Source organism: Nannobrachium achirus, assembly GCF_963921795.1.
Source record: "Nannobrachium achirus genome assembly, chromosome: 13".
In the NCBI taxonomy this organism is placed as follows: domain Eukaryota; kingdom Metazoa; phylum Chordata; class Actinopteri; order Myctophiformes; family Myctophidae; genus Nannobrachium; species Nannobrachium achirus.
Genome location: NC_137833.1, coordinates 32,359,916 through 32,383,591, shown reverse-complemented (window position 1 = coordinate 32,383,591; position 23,676 = coordinate 32,359,916). Strand labels below are relative to the sequence as shown.

At 44.9% G+C, this 23,676-nt stretch overlaps 1 protein-coding gene across 1 annotated transcript in view; it reads right to left on the bottom strand.

Moving 5' to 3' along the window:
- Window positions 1–884: 884 nt before the first annotated feature.
- Window positions 885–23,676, bottom strand: part of LOC308297268 (attractin-like protein 1) — a gene marked incomplete at both ends in the record, with an annotated part of 368,613 nt that continues 345,821 nt past the window's right edge. The window contains 2 exon segments of the mRNA XM_080740683.1: window positions 885–1,009; window positions 17,610–17,724. Coding sequence (XP_080596809.1) covers window positions 885–1,009; window positions 17,610–17,724 — 240 coding nt within the window.

Here is a 23,676-nt window from a genome sequence, read left to right as displayed (position 1 = left end):
AAAAATCCGCCCGATGTGAAGTAAGGCGATGCATTTCAGTCCAGCTCCACCGCGTTCGGTTCAGTTCAGCTACAGTATGTTTAGCTTAGTTCCACTCAGCTGAGCTCACAAAGAATTTAGTTTGGTTTATCGTGAAAGAAAGTATATTTCCATGTCCCTGTGCTGTGGGGGACCACATACAGTAGATAGACAGACAGGAACAGTCCCTGGACCCCTGAGCAGAGCCCCGGGGCAGCCAAGGGGCAGTTTGTGGTGACAGGGCTGGGATATTAGTGGAGAGGTACAGTACACATTCCTGTTGTCTCCCAGTCCCACCTGGGACATTAAGCTCCCTGTTTTATTTTCACCACAGTGTTGTCTCTGCAGCTCAGCTGTAGAGGCCAGCGCACATACACACACACACACGCACACACGCACGCATGCACGCGCGCACACACACACACACACACACACACACACACACACACACACACACACACACACACACACACACACACACACACACACACACACACACACACACACACACACACACACACACACATGCACACACACGCGCACACACGCACGCACACACGCACGCACGCACGCACGCACACGCACGCACGCACACCGATGGGGGAAGAAGCGTTCAAAAGGAAAGGTTGTAATGTGGAATGTGAGCTCAGTTTTCCGCAGTGCGGGAACCCGACGATGGGATTAGTGGTTACTGGTTACGACCCTTCTGTCTCTCGCCGGCCACAAAGGTCTGGGGTTCCGTTCACGTCCACGAGGCCCTTTATGCTTGGTGTCTGAGCTTCCTTCAGCCTGAATAAAGTTAATTAAAGTTCAACCACCCAAACCAGACTGGCCCCAGGTTTTTGGAGACGCTGTCCAACGCTAGTTCAAACGCAGGTCCCCTGGTGGTAGACGGTGTAGTGCTTGTGGTGCTTGAGAGCCAGACCTCGGTCCTTGAATTCCACGGCCCTCTGCTGGGACGTGTCCACCAGGGCACTGGCGATGGCGATGCCTAGAGGGGGACAGAGGGAGCATTAAGAGGGTCAACATCATGCACAACATGCACAACATGCACGTCCTGAAACCTACGGCGCAACAAACGTGTCCGTTTTGTTTTGTCGTTCTGTGGGAAGACGACCATTAATGAAATTCTCAACCAGTTAACCATTATTCTTTGATCCCAGGGGAGTCTTACACTTCGGCCTCCACTTTATATCCCTCTACACCAAATTTCCTCTGAAAATATAGCGGATCTGCTATTTCCATTTAACATTCGCCAATTTTCGGCCAATGTTTTGCCTATTATGACAGGCCCAAAACTGGGACTACTTTGTTGTATGAAAACGGCCTATCTGCAGCATCAGCTCCTTTTTTTGTTTTCTTTGAAAATGTTTTAATGATGTTGACTATAATAACATGCCAAAGGCAGGGACGCCAGACTGAAAGTGCTTAACTCTGGCAGTGTGAGAGGCCCAATGACACAACTGAGACACCCAGGGTACAGACATACAGGAACATGGAGGAGACAGGAACACAAGAAGGTGGATGAGGGTTCGACAAGTCAGACTTGCAAACCTACGCCTGGCTGTGAAACACAAAGGAACATAGTTTTCTCATAGCCAGGGCGTGCAGGGGCGTCACAAGGGGGGGGAAAGTGGGACTGAGTTACTAGGGCCCAAAGTGGAGGGGCCTTAATTATTTTATACTTTAGCTATTGAAAAATAACATATATACAAGCTCACAGCATAGGATTTTCAAAAATCCTTAGTAGGATCTACAAACTTGCAGAGCTTGTATATCTGCTATTTTATAGTTGAAGCACAAAATAATGCGTAATAATGCGTTCCCAGTCTAAATGGGTTAAACCCCCACCCCTTTGAAGAACATTCATGGGGGGCCTGCAGTAAATCCTTGTATCCAGGGCCCAGAATTTGGTGCGACACCCCTGAGGATGTGCGTTGTGCGTGCGTGCGACGGATAGGTATGTTGGGGGGTGGGGGTCAGAGGGTGAGCTGAGAAGATGGATAGAGAAAAAGGAAGCAAGAGTTGTTGTGTTGGACATCAAAGCAAAACTCTTCGTCTTCTGAACCCCTTCCATTCCAAACCGTCTTTTCTGACTAGTGATGCGTCGTTCATGATCGATCTCAAAGAACTAGTTCATTGCTGTGAACAGGAACGAAGTCGTTCCACTTCCTGAAACTGTTACGGTCACGTTTTGGTTCATGCCCAGCGTCCCCTCCCCCCACGCAGGACGGGAGGGCAAGCTGTACAAGCGACGTAATAATAACACTCGCACAACAGGGGGGTCCGGGAGTTACTAAGGGGGTCCTCCAAATCTATTCTCCTTTTTTTTAACAACCACTTGAACCCCAGCATCCATATTCTGAGAACTTTAGCCAAAAATAGCAGATCTACAAGCTCACAACGCCTCAAATCATTTGAAGGGAACATTGCCATGAATTGTTCATTCACTGAAACATCTTTGTCCCTTTCTCTTTCACACCCTGTTGTTGTTTTCTCATTCACGCTCTCTCTCCCTCTGCTGGTCGTTATCTCTCTTTCTCCCACATGCTTGTGTATCTGACGATGATGGATTTCACCACTTTCAACCTGGCAGCCCTATTTTTTGGGGCGCATGTCGTCATAGGCAAACAAAAATGTTCAGACATTTTCCAAAATGTTCAATGTGCAAAATTCTTTGACTAGGGCTGGCAGGATGACACATCAGTGCTGGTGTTTCCTTGGCAGACGATGCTACTGCATGCTTCATACTGCTGGTTTTAAAGCGTTAAGGCAGGTCTGGAGTCAGTCTAGATACAGGCTGTCTGCGTACAACCGTAGGGGCTGACAATCCATGGTCGTTGGGACAGGAGCGCAATCTGCCTCCATGCAGCAGCCAAATAAACAGAACAGTCAAACAGCACCAGGGAATGAGCTCTGCGCTCTTGATATGATTTGGAAGCAGTTTGTTTTTCAGCATTTCACACTCAAGTGATTCCTGGATTTTTTTTTCCCCTTCTCTTTTTGTCGGTAGTTGGAAAGGGGAAAGCCGATTACTAAGCCACTTGGTGTGCATACGTTTGTGTGTGTGTGTGTGTGTGTGTGTGTGTGTGTGTGTGTGTGTGTGTGTGTGTGTGTGTGTGTATGTGTGTGTGTGTGTGTGTGTGTGTGTGTGTGTGTGTGTGTGTGTGTGTGTGTGTGTGTTTATGAGTGCCTATTCTGTGTCTGAGTGGGTCGGGAGTGTGTGTACATTCATGATTACACAGCTGCTCAGTGTGTGTGCGTGCGTGCATGCTTGTGTGTGTGCGCACATGAACTTTTTTTTATTACTATACTTGTGAGGGCCAAATATCCCCAAGTATAGAATTTGACAAATAGACCATTCCTCACAAGAGAAATGGTTGGTTGTATCTTTAAAAACCTTTGAGTTAGGCTTCTAATTAGAAAATGGTTCAGGTTGGGGTTAGGATTAGGTATTTAGAGGTTGGATTAGTGGTTGGAGTTGGAGTTATGGCTGATTTATACTTTGTTTCACATTCACAGAAAACAGCAGGCAACAACAAACACATTGCAGTGTGATGTGAAATGGCAGAAAATCTACAGTATATTGGAGAATTGCATCATGTACTGTACATGTTCTTACAGTATATCATCGTCATATCATCGCACCGCGAGGCGTTGTGTGTTTGTAGATCAGCTGTTTTCACTACTTTTGTGCGATGGCCATATGATGAAGCAGTGCTTTACTTTGCGAAAAAATGTACACATTTGAAACTTGGGAGATACGAGGTTTCTGCCCGACAGTGACGATATGTGAGGTGCAAAGTGAGGTGCAGTCTTCAACAACATACAGTATCTACAGCACCTCCAACAGACCGCCAAGAGCAAATGTTGAAAGATTATCTTGGAGGAAATGCCATTAATAGTTAATGAATCTGACACTGGATCTACAGTGTGAGAACTTCAATTAAGCCCAGTTCATAAGCCAAATATGCTTCATTCATGTATATTTATTAGGTTAATTCACTGTTGATAGACTGCATTCGTTCATCGAGACTGCAGATATTAGTTCCAGAAACTAAGATAACAACCTACTGTATTTCTCTTGCTCTATAGACTTTTTCTCATATCTGTTACAACAAAATGAAATAAAACACTTTAAAGGTGCAGGAAGCAAGCCCTAATACTGTAAAAACAGTCTGATGTCTGTCTGTCTGTCTGTCTGTCTGTCTGTCTGTCTGTCTGTCTGTCTGTCTGTCTGTCTGTCTGTCTGACAGACAGACAGACACACACACAGACATGGCCAAATGCAATAATTTCCAAGCGAAGAAAACGACAACATCCAATGCTTTGATGAACGTTATTTGAGTCCACTGGGTGAAGAAATTTCAATTACAAAACATTGTCAGCTGTGTACAGTATATAACAACTTTTCTCTCTTTATTGTATATTCCTCTTAGGAATATAGCTGGCATTTTAAAGTGTTTTCTTTGAAATATGGATTTATAGTCTGAGATATATTTCTCATATTAGAAAAGAGACATTTTAAGTATGTCAACAGAGGACCTTTAATAAGCTTATAATGCTTCAAAAGTAATACATTCCAGTGTAGACTGTTTGGAAAGGTTTCAGTTTGTTCAGGTATTATACTGTAGATAGCACACACACACACACACACACACACACACACACACACACACACACACACACACACACACACACACACACACACACACACACACACACACACACACACACACACACACACACACACACACACACACACATTGGGTGTGTGACTGGAACATTTTGCAGTAAAATCCTTAGTGTCAATTTAACTCTGACATGTGTACAAATGGAACCAAATGGACTATTGTGTACACTCTTCAGAGTTAAATAAACTCTGGAATCCTACTGTGCTCCTTCCCCACATCAGCTGATAAAATGCTACTGGTAAAACCTGGCTCAAGAAAGCAAATAAGATATTTTTTTGTCTCCGTTCAACAATTATTCCTGACGTGTCCTTGTTTTCGGCGCATTCTGAACTGTTTTTACAACGTGGCTCTGTATGCGGCTAGCCATTCTATAGGGTCTGTGTGTGTGCGTGCCTGCGTGCGTGCATGTGTGTCCCAGTGTGCTCCCAGTGTCCAACAGTAGAATACTATGGTTGTACTCATAGAGTATATATATAATAGAGAGCGGACCAGCCCCACCCCCAGCTATCATTTCAATGCAAGTGCTCAGTGGCGTTTTGAAGCATGCGGAAGTAGCTAATCCAGGTGCATTCTGGGGGAAATTGGTCTCTACCTAGAGACCGAAATGTTTGACGCCGAGACGTAATGACGTCACGAACGACGTCGACGTCCATTGAACCCTATTGTAGACCCCAGTGGCGCGCTCTTATGCTCGTGCATGTATGTTTCACCCCTCCTGAAATTCCAACTTTGGCCAGTAGGGCGGCCGCTTCAATGTTTACAAGCCGTTCTGGGGGCTTGGTTGTACTGGACAGCTCCCAGTGGTCAACAGTAGAAGACTGATTGTACTGGACAGCTCCCAGTGTCCAACAGTAGAATACTATGGTTGTACTGGACAGCTCCCAGTGTCCAACAGAAGAAGACTGATTGTACTGGACAGCTCCCAGTGTCCAACAGTAGAAGACTGATTGTACTGGACAGCTCCCAGTGTCCAACAGTAGAAGACTGATTGTACTGGACAGCTCCCAGTGTCCAACAGTAGAATACTATGGTTGTACTGGACAGCTCCCAGTGGTCAACAGTAGAAGACTGAAATAGGATGTTGTTAAAGTGTGTTGACTATCAACTTGAAATGGAATAATAACTAAGGCCAGTGACAAGTAGAAGTTCTCTCAGTAGTACACACATTACTGTGCGAATACATCATCATTCCACCATCTCTTGACAATTTCTGAGCATTCTTTGCTTAATTGTTTTAAAAAGCACCCATTCCTCTCCATTTTTCATCCATTAGCGTATTTATAATAAGCATTAGTCAAACCTTTGTGCTTTGTCAAATACACTGCTTAAAACTCACTTTGTGATGTCTCCAGGTACAGATTACATCAGCAAATGGCTATTTAGAACAGCTTTGCAGCATAAAAGTGAGTCTCATAACTGGAATAAAGCAGAGAGTGACTGACAGATGACAAACGTGAGCCGAGAAGAGAAAATGAGAGAGCGAGAGAGAGAGAGAGAGAGAGAGAGAGAGAGAGAGAGAGAGAGAGAGAGAGAGAGAGAGAGAGTGCACACAAGAAAAGCCTTTACCTGACTTAACCTTGTGTGATGTGTGATGTGCGAGAAAGCTGTCTAATATCTCGTTAGCCATCACTCATAGACCTGTGTGCCTGGACACTAACAGCCCACAGCAGCTGTTCACAGCAGAAACATCAGCCGCACCACAAGACCTGTTCAAAATAATCACATATCTGTCTGAAGCATGGACACACGCACGCACGCATGCACGCACCAGGAAGAACTCACAGTGGTGGAAAGTAACTAAGTAGCCTACTGTACCAAGTTTTCAATGCAACACTCTTATGTGAAGTAGGGCATTCATTTTACAAAAAAACACAAGAATCATGATACAAGGTTTCTACCCAACAGCAACGATATGCAATACAATGTCCTTGCACCAAAATACAGTGGGTGTGCATATCACATGCCTTGAGAAATCCAAATTTGAAGAACATTATGCAAAGTATTTAACATTCCCAACGTCATTGGGATGAAATCTATCTGAATATTGAGCAAACACGAGCAAGATGAATGTTGAGTGAGACGGCAAAAGGAATAGCTATGTCTTAATTTATCAGCAATTCTATATGGACTAACGACCTTTTATTTCTTATGCAACTGTATATATATTTTTTTTTTAAATGTACCTTTTCTGTTTGTACAGTAATTCACATGGGACAGAACTGATCCATTGTAGCTAAAGAAGATCAGATTTGAAATAGGAGGCACAGAGACGATAAAAACTGAGATTAAGCTAAGGAGGAAGGCGAGTGAGCAAGAGCGAGAGAGTTAGAGAGAGAGAGAGAGAAAGAGAGAGAGAGAGATAAAGAAACGAGGAACAATGGAAGAATAGAGAGATAACAAATGACGAGGGAGAAGGAGTGAGAGAGAGAGGATCAGCAGTGAGCCCCAGAGTGATGGAGGGATGAAGCAGAACAGAGGAAGGGGTCCACTCATCCTCGCAGGAAAGGGGAAAAAAATAGGAGGAGGGGGGATTTACTGAAGCATAACCGTGGCAACTTATCTTCTCAGTGCTGCCGTGGCGATATGCAAATCCTGTTTTGGTGGGTGAGGGGGCGACGCCACGCGCTCTTACCTCCCACTGCACTCGTTCAACAACTTCCCCATTCATCTCTGTCTGTCTGTCTGTCTGTCTGTCTGTCTGTCTGTCTGTCTGTCTGTCTGTCTGTCTGTCTGTCTGTCTGACTGATTGACTGGCTGGCTGGCTGGCTGTCTGTCTGTCTGTCTGTCTGTCTGACCGGCTATCTTACTGGCTGTCCCTCACTTGTTGCATTTTATCTTTCTATTTTATTCTCTGATCAGGATTTTCAGGAACTGAATCTTGCATCCCTCTCTCATTTTTGCATCGCTGTTCCAATTCTTTGCATCTCTCTCTCTCTCTCTCTCTCTCTCTCTCTCTGTGTCTCACTGTACATTTTCACAAATACCTCAATTTTCACAAAAATATCCAACTTTAATTTCCCATCCCATTCCCATCCTAATGCTTCTCTTTTTGTCTCTGATCTCTCTCTCTCTCTCTCTCTCTGGAAGAACTTGCCACACGTGTCGTTCATCTCAGCTCCTCTCTGTCTGGGATTTCCCCGCCTCTATCTGTGCTGCTGAGAAGGCAGATTAGTTCTGTAAGAACCATGCATCACTTTCATTATACTGAGCCACTATTTAAGCTCACAAGAGAGGCTGAGCACTGAATCTAGCCCACAGTGTAACTCATTCTCTGTCTGTCTGTCTGTCTATCTCTCTAGCCACACAGCAGCAGCACACATTGATATGCAGCCTGCTAATTCGTTAACAGGACTGATTAAACTCCACTTTGACTGAATCGATAAAACAACTGTGGTCGCAGAAGGCTCAGCGAAAATACGGGTGGGAAGAGGAAGAGAAAGAAAGGAAGAAAGAGTTAAGGTTTGTGTGTGTGTGTGTGTGTGTGTGTGTGTGTGTGTGTGTGTGTGTGTGTGTGTGTGTGTGTGTGTGTGTGTGTGTGTGTGTGTGTGTGTGTGTGTGTGTGTGTGTGTGTGTGCACGCGTGCGCTCCATCCTCTGAATCAAGTCAGTCAGGTTGGCCTTCATCCATGTGTGCAGGAGTGCCCGTGCGAGTGTGCGTCTGTCTGTCTTCCAGATCAGAGAAAGGCTATACAAGAGCTTATGAGGCTTCCCCTGCTTGTACAGAATGTAATCTCTTCACACACTGGCCTGAGCAGAGACAGAGAGCGAAAGAGAGCGAAAGAGACAGAGACAGAAAAGACCAGACTGATTGAAAACTAGTTGGGTAAATGACTGAAATACAGTAATCTACTGTATAGTATAACATACCTCTGTATAACATACTAAATATAGAAATCTCTACAATGTGAGCTTTAACATTACAGTGAGAAGAGAAAGCAGAACTCAACATACATCATCATCATCAATGGCCCATTTATACCTGGCGGGGCTGCTATCGAGATTGAATTTAATAGGATTTCAATCCCGTATGACATTACAATTTGTCCCTAGCAGGTATACATGAATGATTGATGTGCCCGTCATTGTCTCAGAATGTTTAAATACTTGAACATCCATTATCACATTACTTGAGGATTACTTCTGACAGTAGTTGCATCCGTGGAGGCCAAACGTGGATTGCTTTTACACTTTTATTATCAATGTGGTCAAATGTGTCTCCAATGCATCTCAGGTACTTTAACACCTGTGTTACATCAGCGCCCATTCCAGTGCCATCTACCTCCTGATAATTCCTGTCTGTGTGTGATTGGGTAAGTTCTGCTCTGCCCTTCAGTCTCTGTTCGAGCCTTGAGTAACATGTTATGTTTTTCCGTATGCAGAACCTGCGTGATTTTGTGGACCTCACCTCGACTGCCCTGCCAGCCCAAGCCTAGGCCTCAAGCTTTATGGTCAAGTCCTTGTTTGCCTTTTTGCCTTTTTGACTTTTGCATTTTTGTTGCTTTGCTGGGCTGAGAATAAATCTATATTCTACAAACGTATTCCTGCCTCTGTGTCTGAGTCTGAATTTGGGTTCACCTAGATTTTAAGCGTAACAACCTGGACCTTTAAGCAAAATAAGCAAGATTTGATTTCCATCTAATCACCATATTTTGATGCAAGGTATAAATGCAAATTAGGTTTATGTACAGTACCTACTGTACTTGTGCCAACCTCCAGACATAGACATATTGTCAGTGTCTGCTTGTCCATATGCCCAAACCTCATGAGTCCAAACAAACTACCTCGGAATAAAATCACTTCTCTTTACCTTCATACAGTACCTACAGTACTACTTACTTTGAGGGTGTTTAAGGACACAATAATGTACAGTATGTCATTCGATAGCATGCAGCAAGAGTATGACCATTGAATTAGCCATCTCTGAATATATTGCTATACTTTTGGATCCTAACCCAGAGTGGTGGAAATGCAAGTACATCTACTATCTACAATAGTAAGAAGTATTGTACTGAAGTACACTTTTAAAGTATTTTTAATTTTACTGGAGTATAATATTATTATATTGTAGCCTATTAATTATTTGAAAACGTTTCTAGGTACTTTGCAGATTTTATAATTAGAAAACATACAGTAATTATACTTCGGCTATTTGAAAATAGACGATCTACAAGCTCACAACACGTTATTCCAACCAGTTCCTTTCCCCTCTATTGCCTCCTCCGGCTGACCAGGGGGAGGATTGCTGCATGAGGACATAGGGGAGATGGGAGAACATGCAAACTGCACACAGAAAGGCCCTTTCACCAACCCCACCTAGGGTATGGGCACTGATGATGACGCAGAGGAGAGAACACGCCCCCAAGCACCCACAGCGTCCCCTGCGGGAATCGTCCTCGGAGTCAAACCCAGGGACGTGCTGGCCATTGGGAAAAGCGGGACAATTCCCGAACGGCCGGTTCATTCCCGGCCGGTCCAGGCCGGCCATTAGGAAAAAATTCAAAATATAATGTCGGCCTTCGTTCCATTTTGGGGGCTGGGTGGCCAACAAAGTAAATTGTCACTGTCGGGCAGAAACCTCGCATCTCCAAGTTTCAAATTTATATTTTTTTTTTCGCAAAGCAAAGCCCTGCTTCATCATACAAGGCCGTTGCACAAAAGTAGTGAAAACAGCCGATCTACAAGCACACAACTGCGAGGCGTTGTGCTTGTAGATCGGCCGTTTTCACTAGTTTAAATCATTTTTAAAATGATAAATACAAAACAAACGGTTTTGGACGTACACGGTTTCCACCCGACGACGACGAAATATAACTCATGTAATTGGCCCACTGGCTTGTCACTTGTCATGATCTGAAATGGCAAATCTTTGAGTAGCAGCAGCGCTATAGCGCGCAATGAGGGCCTCTCCAACTCTTTTTCCCGGGCTGAATCAGGGGCCCAGCATGTCCCTGGTCAAACCTAGCTGTGAGGTGACAGCGCTACCGACTGCATCACCGCGCCCCCAAAGCAAACATTTCTTGTTTTATTTATAATTTCTTTCTATTTTAGTCTGCTAATGTGATGTCTCTCTTTGTGCACTTCATATTACAGTATAATTATTGCGACCGTAGGTCGCATTTACTATCAAACCCTGCACAAAGCGTCAGTCTGTCTGTCAGTCTGTCTGTCAGTCTGTCTGTCACACCTCACACGTCACACTTTTTCCCTGCTTATATCTCCGCAACCGTTGCCCCGATCCATGCCAAATTTTGCACACACGTTCCTTGGCTGCCAAACTACGACCTCCAAGGACCCCCGGAGCTCCAGGGACCCCCAGGTCCCTGGGGGACCCCCAGATGTAAAGAATGACCAAATGCGCAAACATGACCAAATGACCACCCCAACGGGGCTGCTCACGGGGAATTCCCGGGGACCACCGACTCCTGGTGCTCCAGAACGGATGCAAAAGTGGTGGCGCCCCCAGTGGAGGACCCCCTACACTGCAGCTCACATAAAATGCCGTAACTCCGGCTAGGAGCGACCGGGACAGCCGGGGCCGGTACCTATTCGTCCGCCTTGCCGGCGCGGAGACCCCACCCCTCATTTCTCACATGGCCCTCTTCTAGCGCCACCATGAGGCCAATTCTTGCAAAACACATTTTTGGACACTGCTCCTACAATTTTCGCCCTAAAATCACGCAAATCGGTACACAGTATGTCTACACTCATCCCATCAACATGAATCTGTCCCATATAGCGCCACCTCCAGGCCGATTTTTAAAAACACATTTTTGGACACTGCTCCTACAGATTTTGCCCTAAAATCACTACACAGTATGTCTACACTCATGTCATCAACATGGATCAGGAAGATTTTGGCAAAACACATTTTTGCCCTATTTGTGGAGATAAGTGACCTACGGTCGCTTATCTCCCGATTAGGGAGCCTTACTGGTGTGTATAGGTTTTTAGGTGAGGCTGTGTTTCTAAACCTCTCCTGCAAAATAAGAAATATTATGTGTTCTGTATTGCTGTACTGAATTGCACATTTGTTCCAAAGATTAAATAATAAAAAAAGTACTATTGCCATGTCCTTCAGACCATTCCTTATATAATTCATTCCGAGGACATATTTTACAAAGCCTTTCGTGAATCATTTCAGAGGCATTGTGCAGTCGGAGCGTTTGGTGCACTGCCCTGGAAGCTCATTTTAAAAGCACCTTGTGTGCAAAGTGCTCTTCTCTCCTTTATGCCCGGGGTGGCCATAGCTTGGTGGGTGGAGAGGCCGCCTGGCAATCAGAGGGGCACCGGTCTATGCAGGCACGTGCACACATAGACATCAAAGGGGGCTTGAGCCCCTGCCCTTTTAACCGTCTGTAAAAAGTGCCCTCTCCAGACTCTGAATGCTGTTTTTACTATGAAAGAAATGCAAATGCCCTCTTTCCATGCCATACCTGAAGGCAGCATTCAAGAGAATTGCCTTGTCCAAACTCTCCTGAACTTGAATGCAGCATCTTATGTTAAAATAATTGCCCTCTCTGTGTAGAAATCCATGCTGTTACGCCACATCTCCAGTATTCACTTCATTATGCTTAGTTCAGTGTGGTATCAAGCACCGAAAATAGCCGACCTCCAAGCTCACAACGCGTCGCAACTTAATTAATTACTATCCATTTATTCTTAAGCTGGTTGAAGGCTCCAATTGGGTCCACCAGTCCATTGCACCTGCAAGTTCTGCTTCAAACACCATCGCGCTGATTGCGTCATTAGGTGCTGCATTAGTAAATTGGCCATTAATTCCTCACACCTTAACAGAACAAATTGCACTTAAGGCACAGGGCAATTTGCACTACACATTTGATGTACGAAAATCCATCCTGAGTTTAAAGATCCACCCATGAGGTCCACACATACACGTCTGGACAGCTCTTTATAGATGTGTGTGTGTGTGTGTGCGTTTGTGCGTGCGTGCGTGCGTGCATGCGTGCGTGCGTGCGTGCGTGCTTGCGCGTGTGCATGTGTTTAGTGTAACAGAAAATGCAAATTCCCTCTTTCAAAGTAGATGATATGCACAAGATCGACAGGCAGGCTGACCCTGGCTGACCCCCCACCCTCCTAGGGTGGTGGGGGACTAGATGAGAGGAGGAACCAATGAGAGTGTGTGTGCGTGTGTGTCTGTCTGCGTGCGTGCGTGCGTGCGTGTGTGCGTGCGTGCGTGCGTGCGTGCGTGCGTGCGTGCGTGCGTGCGTGCGTGCGTGTGTGTGTGCATGTGTGTGCGTTTGTTGAGGAGGGGTTGTTCAAATGACTCAAATTCAAATTAAAGCAGTTAATCTGAGAAGTAAATGTTTTGTTTATATCATTTGAATAATAAAGTCATCACAAAGAAACGTGTTTTAAACAAGTGAGCATTTTGCATCGCCTCCCGCCTCTTATCCACTGAGGGATAAGGATCCAATTGAAGTTACAGTTATGTTTGAAGGGGTGGGTGGGGGTCATTTAAAGTGAGCAGTGAGTTTATCGCACAAAACGTTATCCAATATTGAGTTACTGTGCTTGATTTGCCCAACTTTACCCGTTTAACTGGGGTCAACAGTCGTGAGGTTCATTCTCTCCGTAGGAGTGATCAATGTTCCCAGAGAGATGGTGCACGGAATAAACTACCCACTCATGGTGTGCCTGCTCTCAACCTGGCTAAGCCTAAGCTGATGGAAAATCACTAGAAACTAAGACGAATCAGTGTGCATATTTTAAAGATTTGTTTTTTTGGGGCCTTTTATGCCTTTATTTGACAGGACAGCAGACCGACAGGAAACAGGGAGAGAGATGGGGAATGACACGCGGCAAAGGTCGTCCGGATCGGGAATCGAACCGGCGACGCCAGCAGGCACCATAGCCCAGTATGTGACATGCGCCCTGACCACCAGGCCAGCAGGCGCCCCTCAGTGTGCATATTTAAAGGGTTGAGTGATTTAGTTGTTTTTATTATTTACAATAAGGACTTTTTTAGTACACGTTAACTCTATATTCAAGGCTTTATAATACCTACAGTCAGGGACGTGCTGGCCATGGGGAAAAGTGGGACAACTCCCGAACGGCCGGTTCATTCCCGGCCGGTCCAGGCCGGCCATTAGGAAGAAAAAAAAATTACGGCCTTCGTTCCATTTTGGGGGCTGGGTGGCCAACAAAGTAAATCGTCACTGTCGGGCAGAAACCTCCTATCTCCAAGTTTCAAATTTGTAATTTTTTTCGCAAAGCAAAGCCCTGCTTCATCATACAAGGCTGTCGCACGCACAGAAGTAGTGAAAACAGCAGATCTACAAGCACACAACGCCTCGCGGTGCGAGGCGTTGTGTGCTTGTAGATCGTCTGTTTTCACTAGTTTAAATCATTTTTAAAATGGTTTTGGACATACAAGGTTTCCACCCGACAATGACAAAATATAACTCATGTAATTGGCCCACTGGCTTGTCACTTGCCATGATCTGAGATGGCAAATCTTTGAGTAGCAACCCTAACAACTCTTTTTCCCGGGCTGAATCAGGGGCCCAGCACGTCCCTGCCTACAGTACTACAGTACAAATTACACACTGACCCATGCTTCCACACTGGGCCTAGTAGGCAAAAGGTTTCTACACAGTACTGTTCTGTCTTTATTTGGGCTACTGTAAATGCCCTTAGAATATTTGCTATTTGCTGCTATTCTCCAAAGCAAAGCCACTGTAGCCCATGGCTCTCTCTAACCCTCTCTTTTTCTCCATCTCTTACAGATTGAACCATGAGCAATTCTCTCCGTCCCGTCTATTAGCCTGAGGTAGCCGCTTGGAGCTTCTAAAAGGCTCCTCAAGCACAGTGCCTTTTTTTTCTCTCTTTCTCCACAGCATTAGAACGCCATCGGCTCGCAAAGTGCTCAATTTTCCCGTCTCTGCTGTCATCTGCTTCACCTCCCAGAAGGCTCTGCTTCCTGCCTGGAGGAACAAAGGCCTCTGCACTCGCGCTCCCGTTACATATCAGTCCATTTCATGAAGTCTAGACTTAAACCACCAGCAAGCTGACAGATTGATGGACAGCACTCCCACGCAGAGCGAGAAAGTTGAAGGAGGCAGAGAACAAGCATAGAGTATATAGTATAGTATATGTTTTACTTTTATTTGACATTTACAAAAAGTTTCAAGGATAGCACAAAAAGTCAAAGACGTATTTCCATTGTGGTCCTCGATCTAAAATGAGTCAGAACTCTGACAGAATTGAAGGTGTGTGTGTGTGTGTGTGTGTGTGTGTGTGTGCGTGCGTGCGTGCGTGCGTGTGTGTGTGTGTGTGTGTGCGTGCGTGTGTGTGTCAGAGACAGAAAGAGGGCACGCGGAGGAAGATGAGGAGAAGAGAGAGGAAATTGGCCGCATGCTGACGACGCGCAAAGCCCTCAAGCTGTAAAACCGTTCGTTTTTGGCGAGGAAGTGTTTTTGAAAATGTCCCGTCTCCTCCAGGCTTTTTGTGCAGCCGTGGCCTCTGGCTGCAGGGGGATATCGCGTGTCGTCCGTCTATAGCGGCGGCAACATGAGCACACCCTACCACACAGTGGAAACTCTGGAAGACTCGTTGGAGGGAACAATCGATCCCGCAGCAGCAGACTGCAGAGCTGACCCAGACAGCATGGCCTTCCTTCCCCTACGAGGAAGGTTTCCTCACCAACGCATGCATTGTATGAATACAGCCTGGCCAACTGAGCAGACGCTGTGTCCCTGTTTTTCATCCTTTAACCCAGGGGTCTTCAACGTTTTCAGGCCAAGGACGCCTTAGTTTAGAGAGACATGAAGCAGACCCCCCACAACCTTTTCATAGACTCCATATAGTTTCAACGTTTGACAGCACAATAATCAGTGCATTTTGGATTCAATGGATGTCAATTTGTGTTTTCACTATTTAATTAACCACTTGAGACGACATTACCTAATACACTTGACCTTTTACTCTGTACTTAGTCTGCTCTTTTTCTCCCCTACACCAAACCTCTTTGCCGAAAATAGACAATCTACAAGCTTACAACGCCGAGCTTGTAGATCTGCTATTTTTGGCTACAGTTCTCAGAATATGGACACTAGGGTTCAAGTTGTTAATATAAAAAAAGATTGGAAGATTTGGAGGACCCCCTAGGGGTCCCGGACCCCCTGTTGAAGACCCCTGCTTTAAACCGAGGGGAACTTTTTTTTCAAGTAACACAGATGTTCACCAACCGAGGGGAACTTTTTTTTCAAGTAACGCAGATGTTCACCTTTAGCAGAGAAGTAGGCCTAAACCCCCCACATCAGTAGAAATTTGGTCCTCAACCAACTTCCTCACCATAGTCAACAAATCTTGTTGCAAGTTTTGCTTTTAGTTTTTCTAAAAACTCTGACATCACAGGAGTGATTTAAACGGTAAATGATGGATTAAAGGGGAATGCCACTCATTTTCAACATTGAACTATGTCATTAATATGCCTTAGAGTTGTTGTGTGGAAAAAAAAAGTCACCCCCTTCTGTGATGCCTAAAACTGGAGGATTGATTATGGGGTCATGTGATCAGTGACATCATGAAGATGTAGTCTTTGGCTTGCAGAGTAAACATTAATGATGTCACTGATCACATGACCCCACAATCAATCCTCCAGCTCTAGGCAACACAGAAGGGGGGAGGGACTATTTTCTTATTTCCACACAACAACTCTAAGGTATCCACAACTTTCCAACATCCCATCGTGCATTGCGCAGAAAGTTGCACAAAGCTTCCAGCGCCGCAGCCGAGTGTGATCTACAAGCTCACAACGGTTGCATCTGTGACGCGCCGTGAGCTTGTATGTCTGCTGTTTACCGGAAGTGTCCTACACATAATGCTCCAGTAAATGTTTGCGGAAACAGGTGGATATTAATGACATAGTTCAATGTTGAAAATGAGTGTTATTCCCCTTTAACTATGTAGTGCCTTTCCCCAAAGCGCTTTACAATATAATTTACATTTACCCATTAACTCACAGATGATGGAGGAAACCATGCAAGGTGCTATCCTGCTCATCAGGAGCAGTTAGGGGTTAGGTGTCTTGCAACCAGGAGGAGCATGACCTCCTGAGCCAGGGAGCCCGGTGTGGATAATGAATATACAGTAGTTCTGCAGTGTTAGCAAATGGAGCATTCTGTTTTGTGGTAAAATGTACCACTTTCTTTCGAGAAGCGGACAATGATTCCATCAGGTCAGTAACTATTTTATAATGTCTCTGTAGTCCCAATTTAAGCGCATGGTGAAGTCAATTGTCAATTAACATACTACATGCACCGCAGGACAACCATTATATTGATACAGCCCATACCCTTCAGCGGCCTGGAGAGAAATGTTATTAACTGAGCTGTGGATTTCAGAAGAAATCCACTGCTGCAGAGGTCTAGTCATTGCAGGTACTCTCGGCATACAGCTAGTCGGCAACAACTGCGACCAGTTTCCCTTTCATGTCCGTGTGCATTATAGAGTTAGCAGGCTCATGGAGCGCTGACAGCTGAGACAGGCAAATATAGTTGAGTTGACACAGCTAACATCGGAAAAGGCAAACAAAAATCCAATACGAAGCAGATGTGTAGAGATTAAACTTGAAATGGAATGTTCAAATATAGGAATAGAACCACCCCAACACGCAACGCAAGTGTACACACGTGCGTGCATGCGTGTGTGTGTGTGTGTGTGTGTGTGTGTGTGTGTGTGTGTGTGTGTGTGTGTGTGTGTGTGTGTGTGTGTGTGCGCGCGCGCACGTATCTATGTGTTCTGGATCTGTGTGCACAAACAGTACACTAGTTGTGTGTGTGTGTGTGTGTGTGTGTGTGTGTGTGTGTGTGTGTGTGTGTGTGTGTGTGTGTGTGTGTGTGTGTGTGTGTGTGTGTGTGTGTGTGTGTTGTATTACCAGACTGTCCAGGTGGAGGTATGCCAGAGGGGACTCTGGGTAGACACAGCAGCACCGTCAGAACCCCTGCCTTGCTGCCCCAACATGGCTCCATAGCTATGGGCTTAGGCACTGCCTGCACACACACACACACACACACACACAAGCGCACACACACGCACACAGTAAGATCAATAATTAACAACTAAGTTGGCTGGAAGATAAAACAAAGAGGAGATTAGAAGGGAGAGCGAGGGAGGGAAGGAGAGGAGAAGAGAGACAGAATTGCACAGGATATGAATTTAAGCGATTGGAATAAATTCTGTATGTCTGCCTCAACTGTCAATATAAAGTAGGACATTGGGGCTATATCTTCATTTACCTTCTCAGACAATATTATAGAAAAAATCTGCGTGTGTGTGTGTGTGTGTGTGTGTGTGTGCGTGTGTGTGTGTGTGCGCGCACACGTGCGTGCGTGTGTGCTTGCAGGCGCCAACCCTCATCCCTGTCACTGAAGACTAATGGAGCAACCAGTGCTTCAGTCACTGTGTGTGTCTGCCTGGGGGTTTGGAACAGCGGACCCCCAGGCACCCAGAGCTCCCGCTTGCACCCCCCAAGGATGGAGGCCTCCAGCTGGGTGGAGACCGGCTGAGTGGCAGCCTCTCCAGCTCCAGGTGAAGTCTCTCTGATGGAGATGGATGGGAGCGGGAGAGATTGCTGTATGTTGCCAGGAATGTGGCCGTGTGTGTGTGTGTGTGTGTGTGTGTGTGTGTGTGTGTGTGTGTGTGTGTGTGTGTGTGTGTGTGTGTGTGTGTGTGTGTGTGTGTGTGTGTGTGTGTGTGTGTGTGTGTGTGTGTGTGTGTGTGTGTGTATACAGTAGCTGCCACATTCATTCTACTCAGTTCTGTTTAGAGACAGCCCCAGACCACATAGTCACAAGCCTCCTCATTTATATCCATAACACACACGCACGCATACACCCGCAGTCGCGCACACGCACACACAAACAAACTCATCATAAGCGAACACAGAAATGCTCTTGACAGAGGTGTGTTGAAACAGTGGTTCTCATGGTCTCACACTGGGAGCTGAAAGTTATGTTGACCACAAAGTCAACTGGGAAGGTATACAGTCAGTACAATGCAAATGTGCATCAGGAGGCATATGCCCCAATAGTACTACTTACTGTCTGTCGTAGTAACGTCAAACTGTATGTCTCTTTGAACAGTGACACCTTATGAAGTAGAGTGGCAATGCATGTTGTCATCATTAGGACAAACATGATGTTACGATGTTATAGGGTAATGGCCAAATCATAGTCTATATCGTCGATGTCGGGTGGAAACCTTGTATGTCCAAAACCGTTTGTTTTGTATTTATCATTATTAAAATGATTTAAACTAGTGAAAACAGCCGATCTACAAGCACACAATGCCTCGCACTGCGAGGCGTTGTGTGCTTGCATGTAGATCAGCTGTTTTCACTACATTTGGGCGATGGCCTTGTGTGACGAACCAGTGCTTTACTTTGCGAAAAAAAATTACAAATTTGAAACTTGGAGATATGAGGTTTCTGCCCGACAGTGGCGATATGTAACATAGATATGCTCAGGTCTAAAATCATGCTATATCAGCATATGTGCAACTGTGCATGTCCCAGAGAATAGTTTGTGATCATGCGTTCCATGTACTGCCATGGCTGGGATTCAAACTGTCCACATTGACATGCACTATCATAGTGGAAAAAACTGTTCTGTCTTTAGACCTGTAATGAGCCTTGCAAGCTTTCTACTTAGAATAGGACCGGAAGTTACAAGACACATACTGTATACAATATTGATCAACTCCACCAATTAGGACAAAACTACTTCACATGAGCACAACATTGGTGTGACTAAGAGATGCTAATTAAATATATATTTGACTTGATGAGTGGGCATGTCAACGTGGAGCCTTCTGGCTTGTGGCAGAGGGACATGGGCACTGTAATTGGCTAGTAGTAGATCGGATCCCATGTAGCTTGCACTCGATTGGCTAGTTCTGGTCCATAGCCTGGTGGGATGAATATCCCATATAGAGCAGTGGTTTCCAGGGGTCCCCAAATTATTTTGTGGGGTCCCCAGATGATTAGCTTAATGTATTTTTTAGTCCTTCTCATTTAATGGTAAACAAACTAACACACAGTATAAGTGTATACAGGGTATCTGCACATTTATAACGTGACAATTTAAGGACTTTCAAGACCATTTTAATAGCAAACTGGCCAAACTGTCAAATATTAAGTAAGCAAGAGACGTACATTGTTGCGAGGCGTTGTGAGCATCTAGATCTGCTATTTTCACAATATTTATCTGTGGAATCGAGTCAATTTAACTGTAATACCTACAATTCCAAGTGCTTGTCAGGGTGGGGTCCCCAGTTCAAATATGTTTATTTCGGGGGTCACAGCCTAAAAAGGTTTGAGAACCCCTAGCCTATAGACAATAGCTCTGTGATTTTGAATTGACCAAAAATGACATTGAGCAATGTGAAAAATATTCAGGAATTGAGTTCATTGTCCTGCTGGCAGCACAAGAACTCTGAACCGCCTAGCAGTTTGCAAGATTAGCGGCGGTCAGACACACAGACCGACACACACAGCAACGCCTGCCTGGCCAAGATAAACCTATTCAATAAAATAATATAACTCTATCCTGTTAGTTTATTTGTTTCAAGGTATACTGTCTGAACTGTCCCATTTTGGCTGAATAACGCTGTTCTGAAAAGTGCCTGAAATGCAGTGATTACACAAGCGGTACATATGTCCCTGGACACCAAAGCACGGCTGTCATCACAGACAAATTACCCCCACTGCACCTGTTTGTTTGCTTTGGTGACCAGGAAAAGGCTTTGTCCAAACAGCTCCTGTCCCACCAGACAGCGGGGAACATGTTGCTTTCATTGAGCCTGTGGGGTTCCAACTAATCAGTCCTAGTATTTAGGAAAGAATGGAAGTTGCTGCTGAAAATGTTAATGCAGATTATATGGTGAGAGGGAGTGTACCCATACCTACAGCAATGGTCACATCATATCTTTGTTGTAGGGATGTTAATCGACGCATTATTTGCGAATCGACGAGTCGAGGCCGAAAATCGAAGCTCCGATCGATTTTTTCTTTCACTCTTTTTAAGCACCAGATGAGAGGAGAGGACAACGGCGCATTACTTTAAGCAAAACAACTTATGCAGCTGCACCCATCATGTTTAGCACTTGCATCAAAGCCCTAATAAATGATTGCTCTTCCTTGCGTTAGCATGGAGTCTGTTCTTGAGAGACTAGAAGCGGATTGACAAAGTCCATGGAAAGTAGCGTTAGGGAGCAGGCTCAGGATGGCCCCCAGGCTATTGTATCACACATGGAGGTTTAGTCTGCCTCGCTCTCTCTCCCTCCGCTCTCCACTCTCTGACCACGTCCTTTGTGTTGTGTTTTAATTATTGTCAATCTTGACAAAATCATCGCACAATGACAGAATAGGGACACCAGGTTGAATGTGGTTAAAAGTTCAAACATGGTGTTGTGGTCTAAACACAGTGATAGTGGAGTGGTTGTGTATGGTGTCGGTGTATGAGAGCTTTTCTTTGTTCCAGATAGTGTTTCCTTACATCACGTCCTCACGGTCGACTTGCAGAGACAGCACTGCATTGAGTTATTGATCAAGTTTGACCCTTCCGCCACGCCGAACCACAGGGGTCAGCGCGATGTAGCCTGTTCATTACTGAGGGTCCCATGAGTGCACAACCGCGCGCACAAGCACTCACGCAAACACGCACGCACGCACGCACGCACGCACGCACGCACGCACACACACGGTAAGTATGACCATGGGTATTTCATACGCAGACATGCAGACACAGACCAGTGTCTACACGATCTGTAGAACTCTGTTTTTGTCTCTGCTTCTCCTTCATCCCTGACAAGACAGTGATCTTTTAGTGGTAACACTGCTGCACTTGACCCATACAGTGTTTTCTATATTCCCTTCAGCACAGATATTTCCAACTAAGCACTGAACTAAGCCAAAACACCTGATGTAGGTGTCAATATTCCACTGACAATGTAAGTTTGTCTAACTGCAGTTTCAGGCCCTCACATCTGCAGCTACAGTAACCGCTAATCTGACTGATAGGCCTATATACATGTAGGCCTATGGAGATCTCTGTCTGTCGTTTTCCCTTTTATGCCCATATACAGTATGGAGATCACTGATGACATCAGTTTATGCCCATATGTGAAGAATGGACAGGGCATAAATATAACAAGATAAAATGCAATAAAAAAAAAGCTGTTCTTGAGGTGGGCTATCCCATTCCATTAGTCATTTAACGCAAGCTGTTGATCGTCAAACTCCATCAACTGAGCTGCCAATAATATTTAGTGCCCGCAAGCTAGAGGCCAGATACTCTGTATGCTCTTAACATAAGCCTCAAATATCATTCCCACTGTGAGGATTCCCCCTTGACACTAGAGATTACGGTAAAGCAGTTGAACATAAGCCCCTTTCCGACAGGGAATCCATAACATTGCTGGATAAAAAATAGCAGGCAATGGCAGGGCATAGTTATTCACACGTTGACCTTCTTGATGGAGAAGTTCCATAGATAACTGTTATGGGTACAGTATGCTCACGTAAGGTGTCTAGACTAAAGCACTGTTTTCATAAATATGAACACAAATATATATTAATTACTGTGTTATGCCTACAATATATTGTTGCTGTCAGGCAGAAATCTTGTATCTCCAAGACTGTAGCACAAAATGAGGCGTTGTGTGCTTGTAACTCTGCTATTTTCAGTTCTAAAGTTTTAAATCATTTTTAAAATGATAAATACAAAACGAACTGTTTTGGAGGTTTCCACCCGACAACTGCGATATACTACAAAATACACAAACTTTGAGGATCGTTCAAAATATCGTAAAAAGCTGTCAACTGAGCCAATTGTCAGTGTGCATAAAACAGTATTACTGTCACTTGCAAACAGTGCGTGACTTGGGTGTAGAACAAAGACATGCTAACTCGTGAAAGTTGATAATCCATGAACGCACAAATCACTGTTGAGTTCCTCAATCATCATCGGACTGGTTGCAATGGACAGGTCACAGATGGGGATCGGTGAATTGTTATACTGTATATGTTTGACTTGATTTCATTTTCTCCCCCAATTGATGAAATAAAAAACCTTTAAAAAACTGCTCATAATTTAAGTTCCAAAAGTTTTCGAGCGACCTCACTAATTATCCACAACCCAAACAGAGCAAAAGAAACGCATGGCAGACCTCACGCAGAGAGACTTAATGACAATACGCATCAACGCAGTAGTTCTGAACATACACACACACACACACACACCACAGTAATACTGAGAACACCTCAGTACTACTGAGACACACACACACGCACACACGCGCACACACACACACACACACACACACACACACACGCACATACACACACACACAAAAAAACACATCTCCTCTGGCGCTAATAGGTTTAAGTGCTGAAGCGTTCAGTATAATTAGAGGCTAGAGGCTTCTCTGTTTGTTTAGCATTTCAGACTGTCTTCGAATGATGAATTCCCTACTAAGTAGCCTCGCCAGTGAGGATCGCATGCACACACACACACACACACACACACACACACACACACACACACACGCATGCACGCGCGCGCACGCACACACACGCGCGCTATGTACACACACACCCATTCACAAATGTGGAAGCACAAAAATACACACACCAGCATAAATACAATTAACAAGATAGCAGCATATTGATTGTGATAACGTACGGAAAAATATTAATAAGAGAAAATAGAAAACAGACAGACAGACAGACAGACAGACAGACAGACAGACAGACAGACAGACAGACAGACAGACAGACACACACACACACACTTGTTATAGTTTTAAGCTGATAGAATAGGCTCACATAATTGAGTATGTATTGCAGTCTGTGCGCGCGTGCGTGCGTGTGTGTGCAATCCGTTCATGCGCGCACACGTGTAAGTGTGCATGGTAATTAACACAAATAAATGCAGACACACGCA